The 24,188-nt window shown below is 45.5% G+C and overlaps 2 protein-coding genes and 1 long non-coding RNA gene across 5 annotated transcripts in view; 1 reads left to right on the top strand and 2 right to left on the bottom strand.

Annotated features, from left to right (window-relative positions):
- Window positions 1-6,429, top strand: LOC115072834. Its single transcript, XR_003851845.1, has 2 exons — window positions 1-2,430; window positions 6,293-6,429. It is a non-coding gene; the product is annotated as an uncharacterized LOC115072834 (long non-coding RNA).
- Star (steroidogenic acute regulatory protein) overlaps window positions 2,526-24,188 on the bottom strand; it is a 23,116-nt gene continuing 1,453 nt past the window's right edge. Inside the window, exons 2-10 of one of the 3 annotated variants that reach the window (XM_029570777.1) lie at window positions 14,025-14,162; window positions 8,821-8,858; window positions 7,654-7,877; window positions 6,629-6,739; window positions 6,271-6,398; window positions 5,106-5,264; window positions 4,823-5,007; window positions 4,156-4,249; window positions 2,526-3,221 (exon numbers count right to left, since the gene is read on the bottom strand). In XM_029570777.1, the coding sequence (XP_029426637.1) occupies window positions 3,108-3,221; window positions 4,156-4,249; window positions 4,823-5,007; window positions 5,106-5,264; window positions 6,271-6,398; window positions 6,629-6,739; window positions 7,654-7,717 (855 nt within the window). In that variant the 5' untranslated portion in view covers window positions 7,718-7,877; window positions 8,821-8,858; window positions 14,025-14,162 and the 3' untranslated portion in view covers window positions 2,526-3,107. Of the gene's footprint in view, window positions 3,222-4,155; window positions 4,250-4,822; window positions 5,008-5,105; window positions 5,265-6,270; window positions 6,399-6,628; window positions 7,878-8,820; window positions 8,859-14,024; window positions 14,163-24,188 lie in introns of all 3 variants that reach the window. The other 2 variants (XM_017801848.2, XM_029570778.1) reach the window with 2 other exon arrangements.
- Lsm1 (LSM1 homolog, mRNA degradation associated) overlaps window positions 19,288-24,188 on the bottom strand; it is a 13,939-nt gene continuing 9,038 nt past the window's right edge. The window contains exon 4 of the mRNA XM_008847754.2: window positions 19,288-19,950. Within this exon, the coding sequence (XP_008845976.1) occupies window positions 19,780-19,950 (171 nt within the window). The 3' untranslated portion in view covers window positions 19,288-19,779. The remainder of the gene's footprint in view (window positions 19,951-24,188) is intronic.

Below are 24,188 nucleotides of genomic sequence, written 5' to 3' on the forward strand. Positions count from 1 at the left end.
CCTGAGTTCCAGACCAGCCTGGTCTACAGAGCAAGTTCCAGGCAGCTGGAGCTACAGGGGGACCCTGTCTCAAAAAAATAAAAAAAAAAAGAGGCCTGGTTATAAAGTGAGTTAAGAGTTTGAAGGACTCCCAAAAGAGGATGTTATTTAGAAGCTTGAGGTAAATTCTTGGGAGTATTAAGTAAGCACATACAAGTTGTATACCTACAGTCCCGCCTAAATTACAAAGCTAGATGTTTGTATATTCGGCATTCATAATGTTGAGAGTCCCCAAAACATTAATTTACTTTGTGTTCAAAAGAAAAAGAGGGCTGGTTGTGATGGGTCACACTTAATCCCAGCACTCAGGAGGCTGTGGCAGGAGGGTTGACATGAGCTCTCAGCCAGCTTGGGCTACAGAGTGAGATGTCCTTTTTGGGGGGGTCTTTTTGAAACAGGGTCTCCACGATGTAGCCCCAGCTGGCTTCAATTCCCAGAGATCCGCCTGCCTCTGCCTCTGCCTCCCAAATGTTAGGATTAAAGGTGTATTTTTTGGACATGGTCTCACGCTAGCCCTGGATGGCCTAGAACTCCCCATGTAGATCATGCTGTCCTTTACAACTCAGGGATCCACAGTCTGCCTCTGCCTCCCAAGTGCTGGGATTAAAGGTGGTGTGGTACCACATCCAGTGAGGCTGTCTTAAAAGAACAAAACTAAAAACCAGCTGAAAAAGTGCAGGCTTAGACGTGCATGAATTAATGAGGTTCACTCAAAAGAAGATTAAAATAATATCCATCTGTAGGTTCCTATAACCAGGTCACCATTGACAACCTTTATTCAAATGTAAAATGAAACAAATGCATAAAATCTTCAACACGAAACAACTACATGGTTGGAAGGAGGAAACTAGAGTCCAGTTTAAAATAGCAGTGTTCGCTGTACTCAAAACCAGCATGCTTGTTGCTTTATGGTATCTGAGCAAATGACTGTTTTCTCAGCTGATCCTGAGCAATGACTATCATAGAAACACTTCTCTAACTGTCCTCCCTCACCCTGCAGTTCCTGGATGAGCAACACTCATCTGTGTCAAGAGTAGACTGAGACACAATCAGAATAACATAATATCAGTTGTTAGATTTTACTACTTCAATAAATACCAGTGTCACCACTAGAAAGGACAAAATAATGGACCAGCAGCATAGCTCAACTGGTAAAAGTCCTTGCTGCCAAGCCTGACAGCCTGAGTTTGAGCCCCAGGACCTACAGGGTGGAGGGAGAGAACCAATGTCTGCGAGCTGTCCTCTGACCTTTACATACATGCTGTGGCACACGCATGCCCACATGTAAATTTATATAAAAAATAGAGTGGAAAAGCTTCAAATAGTAATTTTTTTTTCCATCCTTAACACACTCAGCAAAGGAATCCTATTAAAGACTTTATTGTTTGTGTATTCTGAGTGTGGGCACTGGTGCCATGGCACATGTGTGTAAGTTTGTGGGTAATTTTGTAGTCAGTTTTCTCCTTCCATCTTTATGTGGGTTCCAGGGTTCGAACTCTGGTCCTCCGGCTTGGTGGCAAGTGCTTTTAACCACTGAGCCAACTTGCTGGTCCCCCAGTTTATATCTTTAAAGAATAACTTCTCTGAATCCTGGAAAGCAGAATTTAGAATCTAGTGACTTCCTCTTTCCAAGTGACAATATTTTAACCTTTTCAAACAAAGTTGGTAGACAGGTTGATACCCGTATAATGTTGACTCCTGATTCCATAAATAATATTCACTTTAGCAATACTGGTCAAGCTCTCTTATTTGGCATTATCCTTTTAATTAGGCAAATGAAAATCCCATTATACCCAGATTTGGGGGGCTATTAAATGCCACTTATGAAAAGTTGTGGGGTTTTGGGGGGGCGGGGGGGTTGGTTTATTCTGAGACAAGGTCTCACTGTAATCCAGGCTGCCCTGGAACTTACAGCAATTCACCTACCTCAGACTCTGCAAGTTGAGAATGCCGCTGTCAAGCCACCATGCTTGACTAGTTCTTTAAGAACTAATTTTAGGGTTGTACTTACTGTGAAAATGAATTTTTGGCAAGATTTTGGAAACAGATTCTAAACAACTGAATGATGTAAACCTCCAGTAGTTTCATTCCTTTAATGAGCTAAGAGATTTGGTTCAACTCACAGACTTGTTCCAGAACTCCTCCACTACAAAGTTGTAATCTACTGATATCTTTAAAGAGTAGGACTTTGAGACAAGCAGAGACTGAAGTTTTTGTCTGATGATTCTTTATTCTGACTGGTGCTGATGGAATCAATAAGAAAGCCAGTGTAATAACTAGTTTTATATTTCTTCTTAGAGAAAACTTGGAATATACACTCAGGGAAGACGAGTTGCTTGTTCTCGGTGTAGCCCTGGGCCTTCTGCAGAGGGACAGAAGGTCACATTCTAGGTAAGACCCTGCTTTGTACACATTGCCTTTAGGCAACAGTTCTGGGTCCTCAAGGCTTGTCATGTCAGCCACTAGCCTTTTTTTAAAAAAAAAAAAAAAAAAAAAAAAAAGACGGTCTCACTGTGTAGCCCAAACTGGCCTACAACTCCGAAGTCCACCTGCCTCTGCCTCCTGAGCGCTGGGATTAAAAGTGTGCCACCATGTCAGGTGTGCCACTAGCATTTTTAATAGGGTTCTTAGGTTGCTATGTAAGTGTAAGGGCCCAAAAAAGTTTAACAAATCTTAGTTTTCATTCCACAGCTCAATCAGTGAGGGAGATGGGTGTGGTGGTTTGGGCCTTTAATCCCAGCACTCGGGAGGCAGAAGCAGGTGAATCTCTGTGAGTTCAAGGCCAGCCTGGTCTACATAGTGAGTTCCAGGACAGCTGGGGCTACAGAGAGACCTGTCTCAAAAAGACCAAAAAAAAAATCAGTGAGAGAAATTAGAATCTCTTCCTCTGAGGGCCTTATCTCTATTTTCTTGGCATTAAATTTTTTACCAGTCAGTCCTAGAATCAAACTACAACCCTCCCATTGTCAGTAGATGAAGATCTTAAACAGACTTGCAGGCCTCCTGCAGGAATTTGCTGACAGCATGCAAGCCCGTGTAGCAGGTATAGTCAGGAATAGCAGGTTGGCCTAACACTGGGCTTCCAAGGCAGGGCTGGACTCTAGTCGCTTGCGCAGGTAGTTGGCAAAATCCATCTGGGTCTGTGATAAGACCTGGTTGATGATGGTCTTTGGCAGCCACCCCTGGAGAAGAAGGTAGAGCATTTGACTATCATGTGGTGGTGTTCTGCTCTGCATGGACAGAGGCAAGGCTGCCTCAGGCTTGGCTTCCTACTTTGTTTATAGGTGCAAACTTCTGTTCTATTGTAAGACAGAGTCAAAACCACAAGGATTTGCTATCAAGATAGGATTCCTGCCAGGCATAGTGGTGCATGCCTTTGATCCCAGCACTTGGGGAGGCAGAGGCAGATAGATCTCTGTGAGATCCAGGGCAGTCTAGTATACACAGGGAATTCAGGCCAGCTGGGCTTCAGGGAGACCCTGTCTTGGGAGTTAAGGGGTGAGGATTCTAAGATTACCTTCTAAATGGTGATAATTTGTGTGTGTGTGTGTGTGTAAGTGTGTAAGTAAGCTGAATTTGTTTAATGGTCTCACTGTGTAACTCAGGCTGAGTTGAAACTTGCTATGAAGCATAGGATGGCTTCAAACTTGTAATCTTCCCACCTCTGCCTCTAAAAACTGGAATTACAGATCTGTACCACCATACCTAGCTTTTTAGACCAGAAATTTGATCTGTGAGGTAAGAGAGCCACTGCAGGATTCCAAGATGATAGGACAGCCTATGAATCTATCAAAATGCAAAACGAAGGCTGGCGACACGGCTTGGTATAAAAGTGCATCACAAGCCTGACAGCCTGAGTTCAATCCCCAAGACCCATGTAAAGGTGGAAGGAGAGAGCCAACACCACAGTTTTTCTCTGACCTCTACATGTGCACTGTGGCATGTGAGCACCTACATTCACACATACATGTGATGTACTCACATACTCATACAAAAATAATAAAGCTTTAAAAATCAAGAAAAAAAATGAAAGGATTCCTTCTCTTTTATGGGAGGGACAAGGACCTATTTTTCTCACTACCACCCACCCAGGGCTATTTCCCGCCTGCACCTCACCTTGAGGTCAATACTGAGCAGCCACGTGAGTTTAGTCTTTGAGGGATTTCCAGCCAGCGGATGAAGCACCATGCAAGTGGGACCATGTTCAGCTCTGGCAAATGAAGAGAATCAAGTCAGGAAGACAAATGAGAGTTCTCAATGTAACTAGTTATATTCCACATTTCTAGAAAACCTCGTCTCTTGTTTCTTCAGGAAGTACCCTTTACCAAGAGTACCATTTAACAGTTGGCATAGCTACCAGCTCATCTGGTTATAGCCAGAGGCCTCTTGTTATACCCCAGTTGTTAAACCACAAGGAGGTCAAGGAAAGGCTGAATAGTGGTTGAAGCCCTTAGGAAACCCAGGTGTTGTGAGGGGTTAGGGTTACTTCACTATTGTAATCACCAGCACTGCTGTACTGGAGAACCTGGACCTCAGGCCTGCTCCTTGCTTTGGAAAATAATTAATTCTTAAAGTACCAGGAAAGGCCAGAATAAACCTGATCTTTGTTGCTGCTGAAGTGGGCCACTCTGGTATGCCACCCCTACTTTGGGAAATCAGAATCTTGTAAAAACAGGCTGTGGGTGGGACCAAGGATTGGTTTCTTGGAGGTAGGGATTCAGAGTATCACACAGTGGGGCACAGGCCCACGGTCCTGGGGTTTTGAGACCGCTGCCAGCATTACCTGATGACACCTTTTTGCTCTGGCATCTCCCCAAAATGTGTGGCCATGCCTGCCAACACACAGGTGGAACCTCGGCGCTTGGTACAACGCACACTCACGAAGTCCCGGGGCCCCACCAGGTTTCCTGCTGCTCCTGCAGCCAGCTCATGGGTGATGACTGTGTCTTTTCCAATCTTCTGTAGGACCTAATACAAGGAGAAAAGAGGATGCGCGGGATGCCTTTGGCCTGCCTACCGGACTGCATTCTCTGGGTCCCTGCAGGCCACACCTGGGCTTTCCTCACCTTGATCTCCTTGACATTTGGGTTCCACTCCCCCACTGCCTCCATGCGTTCCACAAGTTCTTCATAGAGTCTGTCCATGGGCTGGTCTACCACCACCTCCAAGCGGAATACCTTGCCCACATCTGGGACTACCTTACTTAGTACTTCATCCCCATTCCCCTGTCAGGGAGAAACATGGTTGAAGTTAGAGAAAATTATTCCTGTCCTAGGTCTAGACAATACTAAGAAAGGGACCAACAGAAGGAAGTCCAAGGCCGGGTGTGGTGACACACGCCTTTAATCCCAGCACCTAGGGCCAGAGAGAGTCAATGATTTGCCCAGGGACCCTTAGCAAAGAGCAGTGTTGAGCCTGGATCCCAGGTCTCTTAGCACCTTAATTATTAGTCTATTATCTCTGTTACTGTGAGAAGTTGAGCAGCAAGATGTTTTATTTGAACTTTGGGTAATGGATGGCGGGTAAGCTTTTGCTGAAGGTCACCAAAGTGGATCTAATAATAGAGGCACTCACTTTAACATTAAAGTCTTGTTACTAGGTTCCAGTGAGGGTACAACATTCAAAGCAGGGCCCCAGATAGTACTGGGCTGCCTTTGTACTCTGCTCCAGCTCTGTAGCAAGGTGACCCCACACTAACTGTAGGCTCATCTGCAGGTGGGCTGAACAGTACAGAATGTACTCTGGCACTGTGGGGATGGCCACACTGGGTGATACGGCCTCTAATACATGTGGGTTCCACATTGCATGGTTTCTGCTTGGTGGGTTTACAGTGCATTTGGAGGGTAACTAAAAATCAGGAATAGTGTTTCTTGGGCTGGAGAGATGGCTCAGCAGTTAAGAACACTGTTCTTGCAGAAGACCCAGGTTTGAATCCCAGCACCCACATGGCAGCTAACAACTGTCTGTAACTCCAGTTCCGGGGGATCCGGCAGCCTCTTCTGTCCTCTGTGGGCATTGCATGACATGGGTGCACTTACCTACATGCATACACATAAAATATTTTTAAAAATCAGGAATAGTTCCCAAGTCTTAGGGAGCAAGAGGGTTATCTGAAAATATGTTCTTAGCATGGTTTTCAAGGCATCTGGCTGCCAGAGCAAACACAGCAGCTAGCCTTGAGCATGTCGGGGGACGGTCGGTAGCTGCAGGTTTCTCCACAACCACCCTTACCTGCTGGTTCTCCTTCTTCCAGCCCTCCTGGCTGCTGAGGATGCCCAACGCCTTCTGCATCGCCACCTCTCCTTGCTGGATATAGGACAGCTCCTGGTCGCTGTAGAGTGTCTCTTCCACCTGAGAACCTGTAAAAGAGAAAGCACATCCTTCCAGTGACCTGGCCTACCTCCCTTTGCTCTCTGGATATGCTCAGCCCTCATAAGAGCCCATATCAAAGCCATAGGGTACTACTACCTGTGAGTCAGGTTAGACAGACATGAGACTTAGGTAACCACAGGCAGGGGATATGGGCTCATGAGCAATGGTGCACCCGAGAACCCCCCATTGGCAGAAATTCAGAAGCCCCAGAATTTACCAAGCAGAGAGCTCCTACGCCGAACCTGGCTGATCCATCCAGGACTGGTGTCTCCCAGTGCTCTCCGGTTCAGTTCCTGGCCAATGGCCAGCACAGCTTGGTGCCTCAGCCCTGCAGGAAAGGAAGGAAAGTTTTGCCAAGGAGCTGGAAAGCCTCTTAGAGAGGGGCTCATCACAGATGAGCAAACTGGCTTGGAAAGGCAAAGGACTAGCTCAGGAACACAAAGATTCCGAGCTGAGACCTGAACTAGGGCCAGGTCTCTAACTCCTAGTTCAGTGCTTGGTCAACTTCCCCTAGCACTTCCAGGGCCTAGAAATCTGCCTTCTGTCTTGGAAATGGGGGTGATCAGGTTAGACCTGACTCTACCTGGATGTAGAGTTTTGGCAGCGCCTACTGGATTTGTTAACTAGAAAAATACCAGTCTAGCAGAGTACAAGAAACCCCTGAGGAATGTGTATGTGCGAGCAGCTGGGGTCCTTCACATGAGAGTGCCACTCACTGAGCCACTGAATTTTGAGTAGGCAAAGCCCTGTCTGCTTCCTAAGGTTTCCCCACCGCCACATTCTGCTTCTTGGCTACACACTAACCAGACTCCCCACCCATATTCTCTGTCTTCTGCTGTCCTGCTCCCCATCTTCCTGTGCCTTCTTCCCTAAGTAAGGGCAGTGTCTTAGGCTTGCAGCACTGCTTCTTGGAGTCGAAGCTTGCTTCTCCTACCCCCGTGGGCAAGACTTGCCTGGGACCCTTGTCCCAGGTCTTGTCCAATCCAAAAGGAAGGCAAAGTCAAGACAAGCTCCAGTACGGCTGCAGCCTTCGAGTGGAGACTAGAAATTACAGAATCTGGGTGGGACATAGGCATCTTAGCACCCAGCCCAATTTTTCTGTGGAAAACTGAAGTCCAGAGGGAAAAAGACTTACCCAGGCTCACCCAGTAAAAGGCACAACTGGCCTGCCCCCCTCAAGGATCTCCCACAAAACCACACTGTCTGAAGGTTCCCGGAAGCACTTCCACGGCCCAGACTCACCTTTCATGTTGCGCATGTGTCTGTAGGAGCTCCCAGCACACAGCTTAAATGTGGCGAGGAGCATGCTTCCCTGCAGATGTGCTGCTGCTGCTCTTACCTCTGCTCTCAAGGATGGCCTGTTGGCTCTTCCCGAGCTTCTCAAGGTCCACCTCTGGGTCCTGCAGCTGTGACCTGAATCGTGCTTGGTGCCTTAAATGCCTGCAGCAGAAGGCTGTGCATCATCACTGGGAGATAAAAAAAAACCATCAGTCACTGTGCAGAGGGTCAAGGATGGAGTGATTACCTCACACTGCTGCGCTGGCCATCGGGGGAGGGGGTGGAGTGCGTAAAAGGGAGTGGAGAGGGCCAGATTCAGCAGGTGAGGGGAAAGCAGTAGACACTGAGATGCAGCAGTTTAGCAGAGGGCACACAGCTTCTCAAAAGTTTTAAATGTAGACATTAAGCCCTGTCCTCAAGGTCCAGAGTCAGCAGGTCTAGAATTAAGGCTCAGAAACTTGCATTTGCTAAGATGCTTAGTGATTGCAGTGGGCTACCATTGTACTTCAAGAAACACTGGCCAGGGCTGGAGAGATGGCTCAGCGGTTAAGAACACTGGTTGTTCTTGCAGAAGACCTGGGTTCGAATCCCAGCACCCATATGGCAGCTAACAACTGTAACTCCTGTCCCAGGGGATCTGACAGCCTCTTCTGACCTCCGTGAGCATTGCACGACATGGGTGCACTTACCTACATGCAGGCAATACACGAATACATGTAAAACTTTTAAAAATAAAATATTACAAAAAAAAAAAACACTGGCCAAGAGAGTGAACCAGGGTAAGAGAGCCAAAGAGATGAGTAGTTAAAACTGCTGGGGCCATCAGGCCTATCTTACAGATGAAAGAAGTCTAGAGGGTAAAATGACTGGCTTGAGGTTGAATAGCAGCTAGTGGCAGGGCTAGGCAATATCCTGTCACTTGGCTGGCTGTCCATGGTTTCACCTGTGGTCCCCTAGGCACCTTGTAAGTTCAACTGTTCATTTATTTGTTCACCCTTTGATACACACCACCGTTGCCAAAGCCCCATTATGAGTTCTCCTTTTAGGGGATCTCTGCTGGGTCTAGAATGACTCTCCCATAAGCTTCCAAAGCATAACCTGGGCCTAGGCCATACCCACATCCTTCCTTACCCTTTCCTCATGCAGCAGAGGCTGGGCCAGCAGAAAACCTAGAAAGAGATTATTGGGGTATTACCTCATTCTCTACAGCCTGGAAGCCCTGTAATGCTGAGCAGAGACGCATGAGGCCTGTGAATCGCCCAGTTGGTTGGTCCCAGATACACTCAGGCAGGGAAAAAAGCCCCAGGCCCTGGCACTGCTCTGTCAAGAACTCTTAAAGGGGGCTGGGAAGACGGCTCAAGAGCACTTGTTGCGCTCTTCCAGAGGATCTGAGTTCAGTTCCCAGCCAACTACATCAGGTAACTCACAACCACCTGTGACTATAGCTCCTGGGGGAATCGATGCCTCTGTCCTTAAGCTGCACTCACATGCAAACACACACACTGACACAAAAAATAAGCCGGGCGTGATGGCGCATGCCTTTAATGCCAGCACTCAGGCAGGTGGATCTCTGTGAGTTCAAGGTCAGCATGGTCTACATATTGAGTTACAGGACAGCTGGGGCTACAGGGAGATCCTGTCTCAAAAAGACCAAAAAAATATAAAATAAAATAAAATAAGCTTTAAGAGTTGAAAAAAACACGTTGAGGCTGCTTTAAGCCAAATTCACCTGGCAAAAATATTTCCAGTAGATTCTCTAGATTTGCCCTGTCCCCAGTATCTAGGTTGGGTATCCTATTACTGCTCTCCTTATCTCCCTCCAGGTAACTGGATGAAAGGGCAGGATCTGTTTGGAGACAGGATATGTCTGGAACAATACAAGCTAGTCCCACATTTCAGCCCTGCAAAAGCTGTGTGAGAGGTCCTGAGAACAACTGCCTAGAGATACCTGGTCTGGTCTCAAGGCCCACTGTGGCCACTTCACTTTTCCTTTTTGATCACCCAGCCTCCCAATAATTTATCCCTGATGCGAACCCTCTCAGTCAGTACCCCTGGAGAAGTGTAACCCAGCACTTGATTTGTATGTGCTCTCTTGTCTCTTCTATGGGACTGTTTTAAGACAGGGTCTATTTATTCTGGGCTGGCCTCAAACTTGCTATGTAGCTGCGACTGGCTTTAAATTCCTGATCCTTCTGCTTCCATCTCTGTGCTGGAATGACAGGCGTGCACCACTACGCCTAGCCTAGCTTTTTCTGTGGAATTACTTCCCAACAGACAGAGGAGCACTGACTCCTCAGGGCACTAACCCTGCTGCTGGCTCTTGCACTCAGCGACCTTCCAAAGTGGTCTCTTACGCTGTTGAACCACACTTGAGGAAGGAGCAAGGGTTATTGCACACCTCTGGCTCAGGAATGTGGCTTGTAGGTACTGCTTCCAACCCTCGGTGACTCCCAGGGAAGACGAGAGCTTCTTGTTTATCTGCAGCCCGTGCTCAGGCCTGTCTCAAAGGAAAGGCACAGGTTTGCTGGCACCTCCAGCTCTCCCTACCCATTGCTCAGAGCACGTGCAGCCTCAGGAACACGTGTGCCTTCCCTCAGGGAAGGTGGTGGGGATCGGGATGGGGTTGTGTGGGACAGGCCATTCCAGATAATGTTCAAGGCCCTGCTATTGCCATCCTGTGGAGAACTGTGGCATTCAGAAGAAGGAGGGCGTTGTGTGGGCAGACAGGAGCACTGAGGCAATACAGCTGTCGCTGATGTCAGAGGCTGCCACGGATGCAGGGAGGGAGTGTTGGATGACCTCCCCCAGTGCCAAGGCTTGCGTCCTCTCATTCTTTCCAGGCTGCTGAAGAACTATTTAACTCTTGCTGTCCCTTTGAGCAGGACAGTAAAGAGACGTCTGGGAAATTCTTGGATTCTGGACGTTGTTCAAATCTGGTTTTGCTTTTTGATTAGGGCACAGCCTACAGGGAAGGACACCAGATGGATATGGCAGGCCAGGGCAGGGGCACGGGGAGGGGGGAAGGCTTTGGAGCAGAAAAGGTGGAAGAGTCCACTCATTCACTCAACTATCCAACAGTGAATATCTCCACTGTGTAACTCTACAATTATGATTCCATGATGTGACCATGGGGACCCTAATGGACAGGCAAAAGGGTTTAGTTTGAATTGCAGAACATAGAGCACCCAGGGGCAAGGGAGAGGGCTGCTATGAGAGCTTTACACAGTCGAGGCAAGTGCTCTACCATGGAGCCTTTTCCCATTCCCCAGCTTTTTCATTCTGAGACAGGGTCTTACTAAGGTACCAAAGTGGGCCTTGAACTCACTCTAGCTTAGGTCTTCAGCTTGCCATCCTGCTCAGTCTCCTGAGTATATGGCTTATACACCTACACCACTAGATCCACTGTGGTGGAGGAGGGGGGGAGGGGGGAGGAGGGAGAGGTGTTAGCTGGGTTTCTGATGGAGGTTGGAAATGATCAAAGGGAGGAATGAAGGTGTTTGAGTAGAGCAAAAAGCCAACACCATACATAGCATGGAAAAAGGCTCTGGGGGCACTTGTTCAGTGTGGCTGTGAGGGTGGTGGGGTACTTGTAGGGTGTACTGGGAGAGAAGCAGAGGTCAGAGTGGGAAAGGTGGGATAAAGTCTCTCCCAGAGGCTGAGGCTCAGGTGGAAGAGCACCCTCCTGTGGGGTACTAACCTGGCCATGTGGGGATAGCACAGGTTTCCAGCACTTCATGATTGACAGCCACTCCTTTTTTTTTTAAATATAAAAGAGGGATATTTTCTTAATCCTCTCAATATGATTCTAAGGTCTCAAGGAGGCAACATCAATATCCCCCAAGATAAGTTTCTCGGTTTCTTAGTCTCTGCATTCCACAAATTCTCACCCTGGATTTCCTCCTCAGCAAGTGTGCATGAAGTCTACCACAGTCAGTCAGTTGTCAGTCATCAGTCTGCCTGTTTCTCTTCCCCTCTTTGTCTATCACCTTCCTTCCCTCTTTCCCTTCCTAGGCTAGCCTCAGAACTTGCAATCCTCCTGCCCCAGTGCTAGGATTACAAGAATGTGTACTATGCCTGGCCTTCGGCCTTCTTCCCCATCCCCTTGATGCATGTTTGTGATAATGACTATTGTCAAGTTCCCCTTGTTTTACATAATAAACACAGAAGCTACATGTGAAAATAAACATGCAGAGGATGGAGGGAAAGGAAGAGTGCTCTGGAAGGCTTCAGGATGGTATGAGGAGTTGGGAGATCATAGCACAGTGTAAAAATGCAACTTTACATGAACTCTAGGACTTTATTGGTTTTCAAATCCCAATTCTTAGCACAGTGCTCTAGAAGTAAGAGACTCTGAATGTATGTTAATACTAGAAAAGCATAGAGGCTGACACTTTGTAGATTCTCAGCAGATCCTGGTTTTCCTCTCTTTAAAAAAATTTTTTCTAGTATTTTTTTGGGGGGGGGCTTTTTGAGACAGGGTCTCACTATGTAGCTATAGTTGGTCTGGAACTCACTATGTATACCAGGCTGGCCTCGAACTCAGAGATCTGCCTGCCTCTGCTTCCTGAATTCTGGGATCAAAGGTGTGCACCACCACACCTGGCCCATCTTTTAAAAAAAAACAAAACTTTTTTTTTTTTTTTTTTTTGAGACAGGGTCTCCCTGTAGCCTCAGCTGTCCTGGAACTCACTATGTAGACCAGGCTGGCCTTGAACTCACAGAGATCTATCTGCCTCTGCCTCCCAAGTGTTAGAACTACAGGCATGCACCACCACGCCCGGCTCAAAAAAAAAATAAGATTATTTTTAAGCATGTGCATGTAATAGTGGATGCCCTTGGAGGCTAGAGGTTGTGGATCCCAATGGAGCTGGAAATCAAACTTTGGTCCTCTGGAAGAGCAGCAAGTGCCCTTAACTGCTGAACCATCTTGCCAATTCCTCATTTTTTTTTAAATTATTTTTATGTGTGTGCATGTATTGCTTGCATGTAGGTAAGTGCATCTGTGTTGTGCAATGCCCGCAGAGGACAGAAAAGGCTGCCAGATCCCCTGGAACTAGAGTTACGGACAGATGTTAGCTGCCTGTGGGTGCTGGGATTCAAACACGGGTCTTCTGCAAGAACAACCACTGTTCTTAACCACTGAGCCATCTCTCCAGCCCTCCTCTTTCATCCTTAAGGGTGACTAGCCTGGAGGCTAGGGTGAACCCTGGCCTATATGCAAGGCCATGCTTATTTAGTATTAGAAGACTGGAAGGTCTGAGCACTAAGGCAAACCAAGGGGGAAAGATTTCGCTGGGCTTGAGACAGTTATGGGTTTATCCCTTTTATAGTACATTTCACTTAATTCAGCACTTCCACTTCTTAATTCCGCTGTTCACCATTGTTTCACAGTATCCTTATAAAGGAGGTAAATGTAAGCTCACTGAGGGTGCAGTATATCCCATGACAACATTACAAACTAGCAAATCCTGGGGACTCAGCAGGCACTGAGCACCCTGTGTCAGGCACTATTCGAAACTCACCACACACACCAACTCATTCAATCCTTTGCAACAACCCAAGCAGTCAATATTTCTGCCCCTATTTTACGCATGAGGAAGTGAGGCATTGGGGAGCTGCCAACTTGACCAAGTTTGTGGAGCTGGAAGGAGCCAGGCTTCAAAATGAGGCAGTCCAGTTTAAGTTCTTGGTTATGCTGCCGAACCCTCAAAATCTCTTCTCCCCACATTTAAAAATTATGTATGTATATATGTGAGTGGGTACAGTTATGTCTCAATTATGTACGTATGTATGTATGTGGGTGAGTACAGATATGTCACACTGTCTTGTGGAGGTCAGAGGGGAAATTGCTGGAGTAGGTTCTCTCCTTCCACCATGTGGGTCCCAGGGATCAAATTGGTTAACTGTGACAAACCACTTAATTCTGTTTCCAAGGCAAGAGCACTCGAGGCCACTTCCTCCTCTGTGACTGGACGAAGTGGCAGCAATCGCTGCTGGGCAGCTAGAGTCAGGAGAGTGGGGGTGGGAGTGTGGTGGTGGGGGTGAGTGTGAGCAGGAGGTGGTGGGGGTCAAGAATGGGGGGCTGCAAGAAGGAGGCAGAGCAGTAACGTGACACAGGAGGAAAGAAAAGCACCCAGCAGAACCGGGCATGGGGTCAGACCTAGGTGTGTGCTCCAGCTTCTTCAGAGACAAATGGGAATAAAGTTTCCTTATTTAAAGCTGGGAGTTCACTATGTCCAGGCTGGTCTTGACCTTGTGGACTCAAGTGATCTTCCTGCCTCAGCTTCTGGTAGTTTGGAGATACAGGCACAAACTACACCTAGCCTAAAACTTACCTTTGATCCCAGGCCATTTGGTGATCTGCTTAACTGGGAAAGTCAAGCTCCCAGGGAGTATCTCTTGCTTCCACTAGAAAAGGGCTCTCTGGAGTGGTGCTACATAAGGTGAGGATGGGCCCTGCAGCCCAGCTTCTCCTGGAAGGCAGTGAAACAGGGCTTAAGACTCTACTTCAGCATCTCTGACAAGGGCTTTATCGCCCCCTCTAACCCCTTGTTTCTCTGTGGTTTTCCCATACACTTTTACACAAATCATCTCCAAATTCCTTACCCGAGATCAGTGACCTACAGTCACGGCTGCCCCCAACAGCAGGGCACCTTCACGTTTGCTTCAGGATCGCTACGTAATCACTCCATTCTGATTGCTCAGTGGACTCCAGCTGTCCTCACCCTTTGCTGCCCTACTGGATCCTAAAGTGTCTTAGCTTGAACTCACTGTGTGTGCATATTCATCCACCTCCTGTCCATAAGTCTGGCCACTTGTCCATCTAGCCTTCAACAGTTATAACTGAAACATAACACATTCCAAGCATCATTCTATGTATTAGGGATACATGAGCAAATCAGACAGAAATCCCATGCTTTTATTTACTTAAGTTTGAGACAGGGCCTCATGTAACACAGGCTGGCCTCAAGCTCACTGTGCAGCAGAGGATGGTCCTCAATTTCTAATCCTCCAGTCTCAGCCTCTCAAGAGCTTGTAATATAGGCATGTATTATGCCATAAATAGCACTTTTAAAAATAATTTTTGATGTTTTGGCATTTTACTTTCATGTATGTACATATGTGCATGTGTGTGCAATGCCTGTTGAGGCCAGAAGAGGGCGTCAGATTCTCTGGAACTGGGGTTATAGACAGTTGTGTACCACCATGTGGGTGCAGCAAGTGCTCTTAACCTCTGAGCCATCTCTCTAGTCCCAGAGTGGGGAGGGGGCCATGGGAAATAATGAACATTTATGTCAGATAGTGATGGTTGCTAGGGTGAAAGATAAAGCTGTATAGGAAATAGGTGGGGGTAGGATTTTTGAGGCTCCTCCTCAGAATGCTGAGGACCTTGAGCATGCTAGGCAAGTGTTCCCCTGCTGAGCTACCCATCCAGTCCTAGAGATAATATTCTAAAGGTATTTAAGGAAGGTGAAATTTGAGTAGCGATAAGAAGATCATGAGCGTATCCATGGAGTTGTTATCTGGGGGAAGGGTATTCTAAACTGACAAATTCAACTCTATCCCAGACAAGGGTAAAGGTACTCTTCAGGGTTGAAATTTAAAATAAGAAAATGAGCCAGGCGTGATAGCACACGCCTTTAATCGCAGCACTCGGGAGGCAGAGGCAGATGGATCTTGGTGAGTTCAAGGCCAGCCTGGTCTACACAGTGAGTTCCAGGATAGCTGGGGCTACAGGGAGACCTTGTCTCAGAAAGACCAAAAAAAAAGTCTGTATATTTTTTTCTTTCCTAATTATAATGGACATATAAAAAAACCAGACTGTTTTTTAAGTGTTTGTGTCACCCCAGGAACAAATGTACTTTATATTCTCAGTGTCAACATACATGTAAGTTTTACATGCAACCTTTTATTACACATGATATACTCTATTTTGTATTGCATTCCAATTTAAAAATTAGTTCTTGCCAGGTATGATGGTTCATGCTTGTAATCTCAGCATTCAGGAAGCTGAGACAGAAGGATTGTTGTGAATTCTAGGCCAGTCTGTGCTATACAATGAATTCTAGGCCAGCCAGACTAGAGTGAAACCCTGTCTCAAAAATAATTAGGGCTGGTGAGATGGCTCAGTGGGTAAAGATGCCTGCCACTAAGCTCAAAGACCTGCTTTCAATCACTGAGATCCACATGCTGGAGAGAACCAACTCCTGTTGTCCTTTGACCACACAGTTGTCCTGTCAGCTCAGGCTGCCTCCATCTTTCCAGTGCTGTTACAGTGTATGCCCTCTCACCCAGCTGAGTAAACCCCATGAAAGGTAAGAAAATGGTCACACATGCACATACTGTACGTTTAAAGTGTGTGTTGGGGTGGGGAATAGGGAAAGGCGTGTCAGGTCACACTTGTGTTCAGAGAATAACTTGCTGGAGTCAATTCTCTCCTACCATGTGGGTCTGCAAGATGGAACGCATGTCTTCAGGATTGAAGGTGCCTTGACCCACTGAGCCATCTCGCTGGCTGGATACTGTAGGTGTGTGTGTGCGTGCACGGGGATGAGAAGTGTTCCCTTAATTGCTGCTTCCATAGCATTTTGTTTCCATCGTTTCTGGTGCCCACTTTTTGAGCTGTGCAGTGTTACCATCAATCTGGCACATGGATCTGGGATTAGAAGTTGAAAGCTGCCCACAGTAGTCACATTATTCTTTAAAAATTTTAAATTTTAGTATGTACGAGTGTTTTGCCTACATGCATGTAAGTGCACCTGTGTCATGGACTGCCCACGAAAGCTAGAAGGATCCCCTCAACTGGAGTTAGGGACAGCTGTCAGCTGTCATGTGGGTGCTGGGAACCAACCCTGGTCCTCTGCGAGAGCAGCCAGTGCTCCTAACCAATGAGTCATCTCTCTAGCACCACATTCTTTTGAGGCAGGATTTTTCTGTGCAGCCCAGGCTGGACTCAAACTCACAGCAATCCCACTGCTTCAACCTCCTGAGTACTAGGGTTACAGTTCTGACCACACCTAACCATATCACTCTCTTCAGACCCACTGCACCTGCCCATCTACCCCTCTGCTGTCTGTACTGTGTTCTTCCTGAGCCTCCCACTCTAATCTTCCTTACTCAGGTGGAATTCCTTACTCAGGTGGCTTCCCTAAGAATCCTCCACAGTGGTTAGTATGAAGATATTTAATTCTACCAAGTATCCAAGGCCTGTCAGAAGGTAATCAGGTGTTGGGCATGGTGCTGCACACCTCTAATCCCAGCACCTCTAATCCCACACCTCTAATCCCAGCAGAGGCAAGTGGATTTTTGCTGAGTTTGAGGCCAGCCTGGTCTTCTTAGTGAGATCCTAGCTCAAAACAAAACAAAACAAAACAAAAACAAACAGAAAAACCAGAAGGGGGCTGGAGATGGCTTGGCAATTAAGACTACTAGTTGCTCTTCCAGGGGGCCTTGGTTCAGTTCCTAGCAACCACATGGTGGCTAACAACCATCCATAACTCCAGTTCCAGGCGGCACTGATGCACTTACAAATGTGTAGGCAAAACACTCGTATACATAAAAATTTTTAAATTTTGTTTTTTTGGGGACAGGGTCTGTCTGTAGTCCCAGCTGGCCTGGATCTCACAGAGACTGGCCTGCCTCTGCCTCCCAAGTGCTGGGATTAAAGGCATGTGCCACCCACCACACCTGTCTCAAGTTGTTTTTCTTTTGGGGGCGGTTTTAGACAGGGTCTTCCTGTAGCCCCAGCTGTCTTGGAACTCAGTATGTAGACCAGGCTACCTGCCTCTGCCTCTCAAGTGCTAGGATTAAAGGTGTGGGTCACCACAGCTGGCACTCAAAACTTTTTTAAATAAAAAGATGTATTAGAAGAGTTGGGGCTAGAGAGATGGCTTAGCGGTTAAGAGCGCTGGCTGTTCTTACAAAGGACCCAGGTTTGGTTCCCGGTATCCACATGGCAGCTAATGATGTTGAAAACTCCAGTTCCAGAGGATTCAATGCCCTTAGCCTTAGTGGGCACTGCACAATGTGGGGGTACTTATATGTATCCAGGCAATGCACTCATACAGATAAAAATAATTTTCTAAAAAGTTAACCAGAGTAGACAGGTAGGAGATATTGTGGTTTAAATAGTGGATAGCAATTTCAGGCCAAGTGCCTAGGGAGAAATAAGAACTGATGGCCAGAAGTGGGGCTTTGGCAGATCTTATTTTTCTCCTCTGAAAGCAGTCTCATGGGCATCCCATTTGGTAGAAACTTCCAGTAGAAGTGGAATTGTTCCTGCAGTATAATGAAGGGCACCCACAGTGGCCTGTGGGGAAAGCACCAGGTCACAGTATGTGCGCAGGGAGGAGTGGCTGAGAGCAAGTCTGGGGAATAAGAGGAAGGAAGCAAACAGACTAGAGTTTCGCCTTTAGGTCCAATTCTGCTGCATGATACAAATCAGACACCACACACTGCAAATGCAGAATCCAGATTGAAGTAGCAAGAAGGTCCCTTTTCCGACTTAGAACTTGTGTCTGATTACACAGAATTGTTTGGTGAACATTGAAAAGATAACGATAGTGACCTACAGTTCTTGGAAGGTGTCACATATTCTGAAACAGTGGGGCTCAAAAAAGCAAACATTGCATTCTGCTGACCCTGAACAAAGTATCTTTTGGTATTCAGGTATGGCACATATGGACTCTTCCCGCAGGCCCTTCCCCCAGGGCCTTGCACATTCTAAGCAAGTCCTTTGCTACTGAGCTACATCCTCAACCCAAGGACAACTACTTCTTCATAGGTTACTTGCAAAACCAATCCAATAATGAATTAACATATCAAATAGCTTATAGGTTTATAGTTTTAAAACCATGAGCGACGTGAATTAAGTGTATTTAATGCTGCAGCATAGAATAATTTACACATACCTCATGAAAGAAAAGGGCATCTTTGTCCAACAAACCTCTGGAATAATTAGTTAAAATTACTGAGAACCAGAGAGGACACTGATCTCCTTCAATCCCAATGTGCCACTTTCTATGTTCAGTCCCTTGTCTACTAAGCCAGTTTTAAACGTAGTCTGTTACTATGTAATCATTACTCTTCAAAAGTCAAGTAAACAAGTGGTGTCATTATGAATCAGTAATCACTATAACATTTGTGGGGTTTTTTTGTAATGATCTGAGCAAAAGAGGCTCAAAACTCAATGTAAAGGACTTGGAAACCTAGTTAAATTAACGGAAGATGCAGAGAACAAGCGACTGGAGGAAGAAAAGATGCTCTTTCTCATGGGAAATTGGTTTGGGATGGCTGTGGGTAAAGCAGGAGTAGTTTTCTAAACATGAGGCTTCTGTTGTAACCAGTTCCTGGAAAATGTAACTGAAAACTCCCTGCTCAGGCTTGAAACTTTCAAGCACAAGAGATACACACATGAAAAGGGGAGAGGGGAGGACCAGCAAGACACCGACATGAAATATGCCTTCATGAGCAACCAGCTACTTGGAACTGTGACAGCAGGAAAATCCTGGCACGTGGACTACTCATACCTTTTGCAGTAGGTTTTTTTTTTTTTTTTTTTTTTTTAAATCAGAGGCAACTCCAACTTGGAAAATAATATGACAGTTCTGAGATTCATTCTTTATTTACAAGTCTACGGAGAAAAGTCCTCTGTAAATTCTAATTTGGGCTAAGAAAAGCAATGTAAAGGCTTGATTCCTGCTCCACACTGCTGTGTGGGGAGGAGTTCATACCACTATTTCTTTACACAATGAAGCTGGGTGTGGTGGCACACAAGTGATCCCAGCACTTCTGAGGTAGGGGCTTAAGGATAGCCCAACTTAGAGGCCAGCCTGGTATACAAGTGAGTCCTAGGTCAGCCAGGGCTCTATAAGGGAGACTGTGTCAAAAACAAAAATAAAAGGAAAACAAGATATACAATGATTTTGTTAAAAAACAAAACAAAATCCCATGATTTCTTCATGTTGGCATATGTGAGAGAATTGAAAATTGAAAATAAAGATCTCATTTCAATTTGACAGTCTCTGGTCGGCTGTGTGAGGTGACCGGGATGTCACTTTCACTCAGTGACAACAGCCTCTGAGCAGAGACTTAATACTCATCTAGAGTATCTGCTCGAGGAATGGAGAGGCCCCGGTCTTTAAGGGCCTGAACTTTCAGCTTCTCAGCTTCCAGTTTGGTCTGCTGTTCTACCCTTTGTTCTTCTAGGATTTCTTCAATAGATACTTGCTGGAGGGGGGTGTCACTTTCCTTTTCCAAGTCCTGCAAAACAGGCAGGTCTGAATAACTTCCCATGAAGACCAAAAACAGACAACCTTACAGATCTAAACACAACAGACCCCAGTATCAAGCTTGCATTGTTCTTTATGATTGTGACACAGCTGAAATAGCCTTCTAGGGACAAAGAAAAAGGGGGCAGCACTACTACAGAACATATATGTAGTACATATATTTACTCAGACTATGTTAATAGGATGTCAGTATCAGTGTGAACAGCAAAGCTTCAGGTTACACAAAACCCCATGTTAGTCAGGACCAGCTTTTTTTTCAAAATGAAATTCTGAGTCTGGAAGATGAGTCAGTGGATAAAGTACTTGCTGTGCAAGCATGAAAACCTGAGTCCGAATCCCCAGAACCCATGTAAGGTGAGCACAGTAGCACACATCTGTAATTCCAGGACAGGAGAATCCCTGGAAGCTGGAGGACCAGCCAGCTGGGGTAGAAAGAGTGCAGTAGAAAGAGACCCCATCTCAAGTAAGGTGCAAAGTGAGGACTACACCCACGGCTGTTCTCTGAACTCTACACGTCATGGCAAAGATGCGCACACACACGCACACGCACACGCGCGCACACACACACACACACACACACACGCTCTTACATTTCTAGGGAGCTACTTATAGATACCTCCTCTAATATACAGAATCGAAGAAAAGTACTGAGACCAAGATAGCTGTAGATAATTCTTGCACTTTACATTTCAAAGTCAGTTTAATTTCTGGGGGCTCTTGCTCAGGAAGAAGGTAAAAAACACTGATTCAAATGTGCACACCCTCCTCCTACTTTGGACAATAACTCTTCTTCTGTTGCACTAACTAGATGTCTTTGAATTATAACACAAGACTCTTGCTCTTCTATGGAAACAAACGTATAGGAGACTTCACAGCAAGCCAGATAAATTATCAAAACAGTCTGGCCCCATTGTATTTCTCTACTAATTTAGCTAAAATTTTTTTGTTTAATCAAAATACTATGTCATTTTCCTTATTACAAACATACATACCCACTCTAAGAAAGTTACAATATAGGCAGACAAGTGAAAACTTATTATTGTGTGTGCATGTGTTATGTGTGGAGGTGGGCATGCCTTGTGCCAGTGCATACGTGGAGGTCTGAGAACAACTCTGTGCTGTTGTTTCTCTCCTTCCACCTTTCATGGGTTCTGGGAGTCAAACTCAGGTCACTGACTAGTACAGCAAGTGCCTTTATCTACTGAGCCATTTCGCCAGCCCTGGAACCTTTTTTTCTGTGGTCCTGGGGACTAAAACCATTGGCTTGTGTATGATAGGCAAACATTCTACTGCTTAGCTACCTCACCAGCCCAAGTGAATAAATAACTTTAAAAACCAAAATGGTACTAAAACCCACAATTCAAGTAGTGACTATAACGTTTGTTTTCATTTACTACAGCAAAATATACTTAACATTTGTGTTGTAAACACTTAGTAACCAATTTCAAAATGTAGAACTATAAATGTGCCTTACTATCCAGATTTTATCATCCTTAAAATGAATGTATAGGAATTATTCCATATTTTTGTAACATGGGAACCCTATATAAAGTAGCTAAATATTTCTGGGATTTTTTTTTTTTTTCCAGACAAGGTCTTGCATATGGCAAAAGCCATCCCGGAACATTATACAGTACAGGCTGTACTCAAACTCACCATCTTCCTGCCTCAGTCTCCTCTAGTGAATGCTGGTGTTACAGATGTGCCACCCCATCAGGTTGTACTGTATTTATCTTCCTCTATGATTTTGTTTTAAAAAATAATTTATTTGGGGGGGTTGGAGAGATGACTCAGCAGTTAAGATCACTTGCTGTTTGTCCAGAGGACCCAAGTTTGGTTCCCAGGACGCACATGCTGGCTGACAACAGCCTGTAACTCCAGTTCCAGAGGATCCAATGCCCTTTCTGGCCTCCGCAGGTATTTGCACGTGTGGTACACATACATGCACACAAAACACACATAAAATAAAAATAAACAATTAAAAAAATTTTATCTATGTGTGGGGGCATCAATATCAGATTCTCCTAGGGCTGGAGTTACAAATGGTTGTGAGGTTCTCTGCAAGAGCAGTAGGCACTCTTAGCCATTTCTGTAGCCCCCTTTGTGAGCAGGCTTGGGAAGACACTGACACACTAACTCCACAGCTGTTCTAGCTGGGATACTAACTGCCATAGGCTACCAAGGTCTCAGAGCTCAGCACTGGTGGTATCAGATGGAGGACTCTTACTAGGGTAGAAGCCATACAAATTGCATAAGGCACTCTGGCCTTGGGTCAAAGGTTATCTGCCTGAAAAACACACATTATCTACCTAACCCTTCTTTCATAACCTCAGGTAGAAGATGGAGGGAAGATCTTATCTCTCTGCCTCTTAGGCTTTTCTGTTTGTTACTCATTGAGCCATTCATGTGCTTATGATGAGGTGGCTTCTCAACAGTCATTTTTATTACTTAGGGTTGGGCTCCTTATCATCTTTTTAAAAAAATATTATTTTAATTTTACCTGTATGAGGGTATTGCCTACATGTCTGTAAGTGCACCTGTGTCGTGCAATGCCCTGCAGAGGTCAGAAAGGGACATTGGATTCCCCTGGAACTGGAGTTACAGACGGTTGTTAAGAACCATGTGTGTGAAATGAACCCTCGTCTCTGCAAGAGCAGCCAGTGCTTTGAACTGCTGAATCATCTCTCTAGCCCCCACATAAGCATTCTTGAGAATGGTACTCTAGTGGTACTACTGTAAAAGTTCATTTCTCAGTATCCAAACTGCATCATGGCAAAAAGAGTATTTTTTCCTCACAAACATGAAACTATGGACCTTCAAGAGTAAGTATGTATTTACTTTTTTTCTCTCCATGTATCTACCAGACACATCTTTGTGGGACTATACCTAGTGCTACAAAGGCAGAGTAAATAAATATTCTTACTTAACTTTCTCTTGATATCAAAATATTTCCTTTTTAGTAAGTAAATTCAGAAAGTATTTTTAAAAATCACCCATAATCACCATCCAGAGATGAGTTAGCTACTCTTTACATACCAACAGCCTTCCTCATAGTCCTTTATCAGCACCCACCTCCCTTAGGTGTTAGGTACCTTATTTCAATCTTCACATATTACAAAATGGCAATTTCTCCTACTTTGCATGCAAGAAATGATAAATGGAACTAAATATACCCACCACAAAAACATTTTTTGAAAATAGGTACTTGGGTTTGGAGAAATGACTCAATGGTTTTTAAAAGCATTGGCCACTCTTGTAGAGAGCCCAGGTTCGATTCCCAGCATCCACATGACAGCTAACAACTGTCTAGAACTCCAGTTCAAGGGGATCCAACGCCCTCCTCTGACCTCTGAGAAGACTGCACACATGTGGTACACTAACATGCATTCAGGCAAAACATTCATACACATAAAATTACATTTAAAAACGAGGTACTTGACACATCATAGAACTGTGAGCACTTCTGTGTGTGCGTGTGGCTGATGTTCGTACACGGGTCTGTCTCTGTTGCTCTCCATCTTGTTTCTCGAGACTGTGTTTCTCACTGAACTTGGAGCTCTTGATTTTGGCTAGACTGGCTAGCTTGTGAGCCCTCAGCATCCACCTGTTTCCACTTCCCAGTGCTGGGGTTATAGACATGCACCACAATGTGCAGCTTTTATGTGATGGCCAGGGATCCAAACTCAGGTCCTCATGATTGCACAGCAGGCATTTTACCCAATGAGTCATCTCTCCAGCCCACTGCTGTTGGGAGACAGGATCTCATGTAGTCCAGGCTGACCTCAAACTAGAGACCTGAGACTGAGCTGATTGTTTCCAACATGAGGACTCAATTAACTTGTTCCTGAATACTGTTAAAAAAACAGCTACACATCAAAGCACTCAAAGGACTTTTGTAAACTGAATTAAAATATGGCTAAGCATTGAGAGACTTTAAAAATAAGAAAACAGCAAATACCAAGATTTTTTTTTGTTTTTTTTTTTTTTGGTCTCTTTGAGACAGGGTCTCCCTGTAGCCCCAGCTGGCCTGGAACTCACTATGTAGACCATGAACTCACAGACAACAGCCTGCCTCTGCCTCCCAAGTGCTGGGATTAAAGCATGCCCAGCACCAAGATTTTTTTTTAAGAATAGAAAAACAGTGCTTGTTTCCAGCCCTTAGTTTTACCCTTTTCTTTCCCTCCTTCCCTTCTCCTTGGTGCTGAGGAT

The sequence above is a fragment of the Nannospalax galili genome, unplaced genomic scaffold, assembly GCF_000622305.1.
Source record: "Nannospalax galili isolate Female #2095 unplaced genomic scaffold, S.galili_v1.0 scaffold924, whole genome shotgun sequence".
Classification (NCBI taxonomy): Eukaryota; Metazoa; Chordata; class Mammalia; order Rodentia; family Spalacidae; genus Nannospalax; species Nannospalax galili.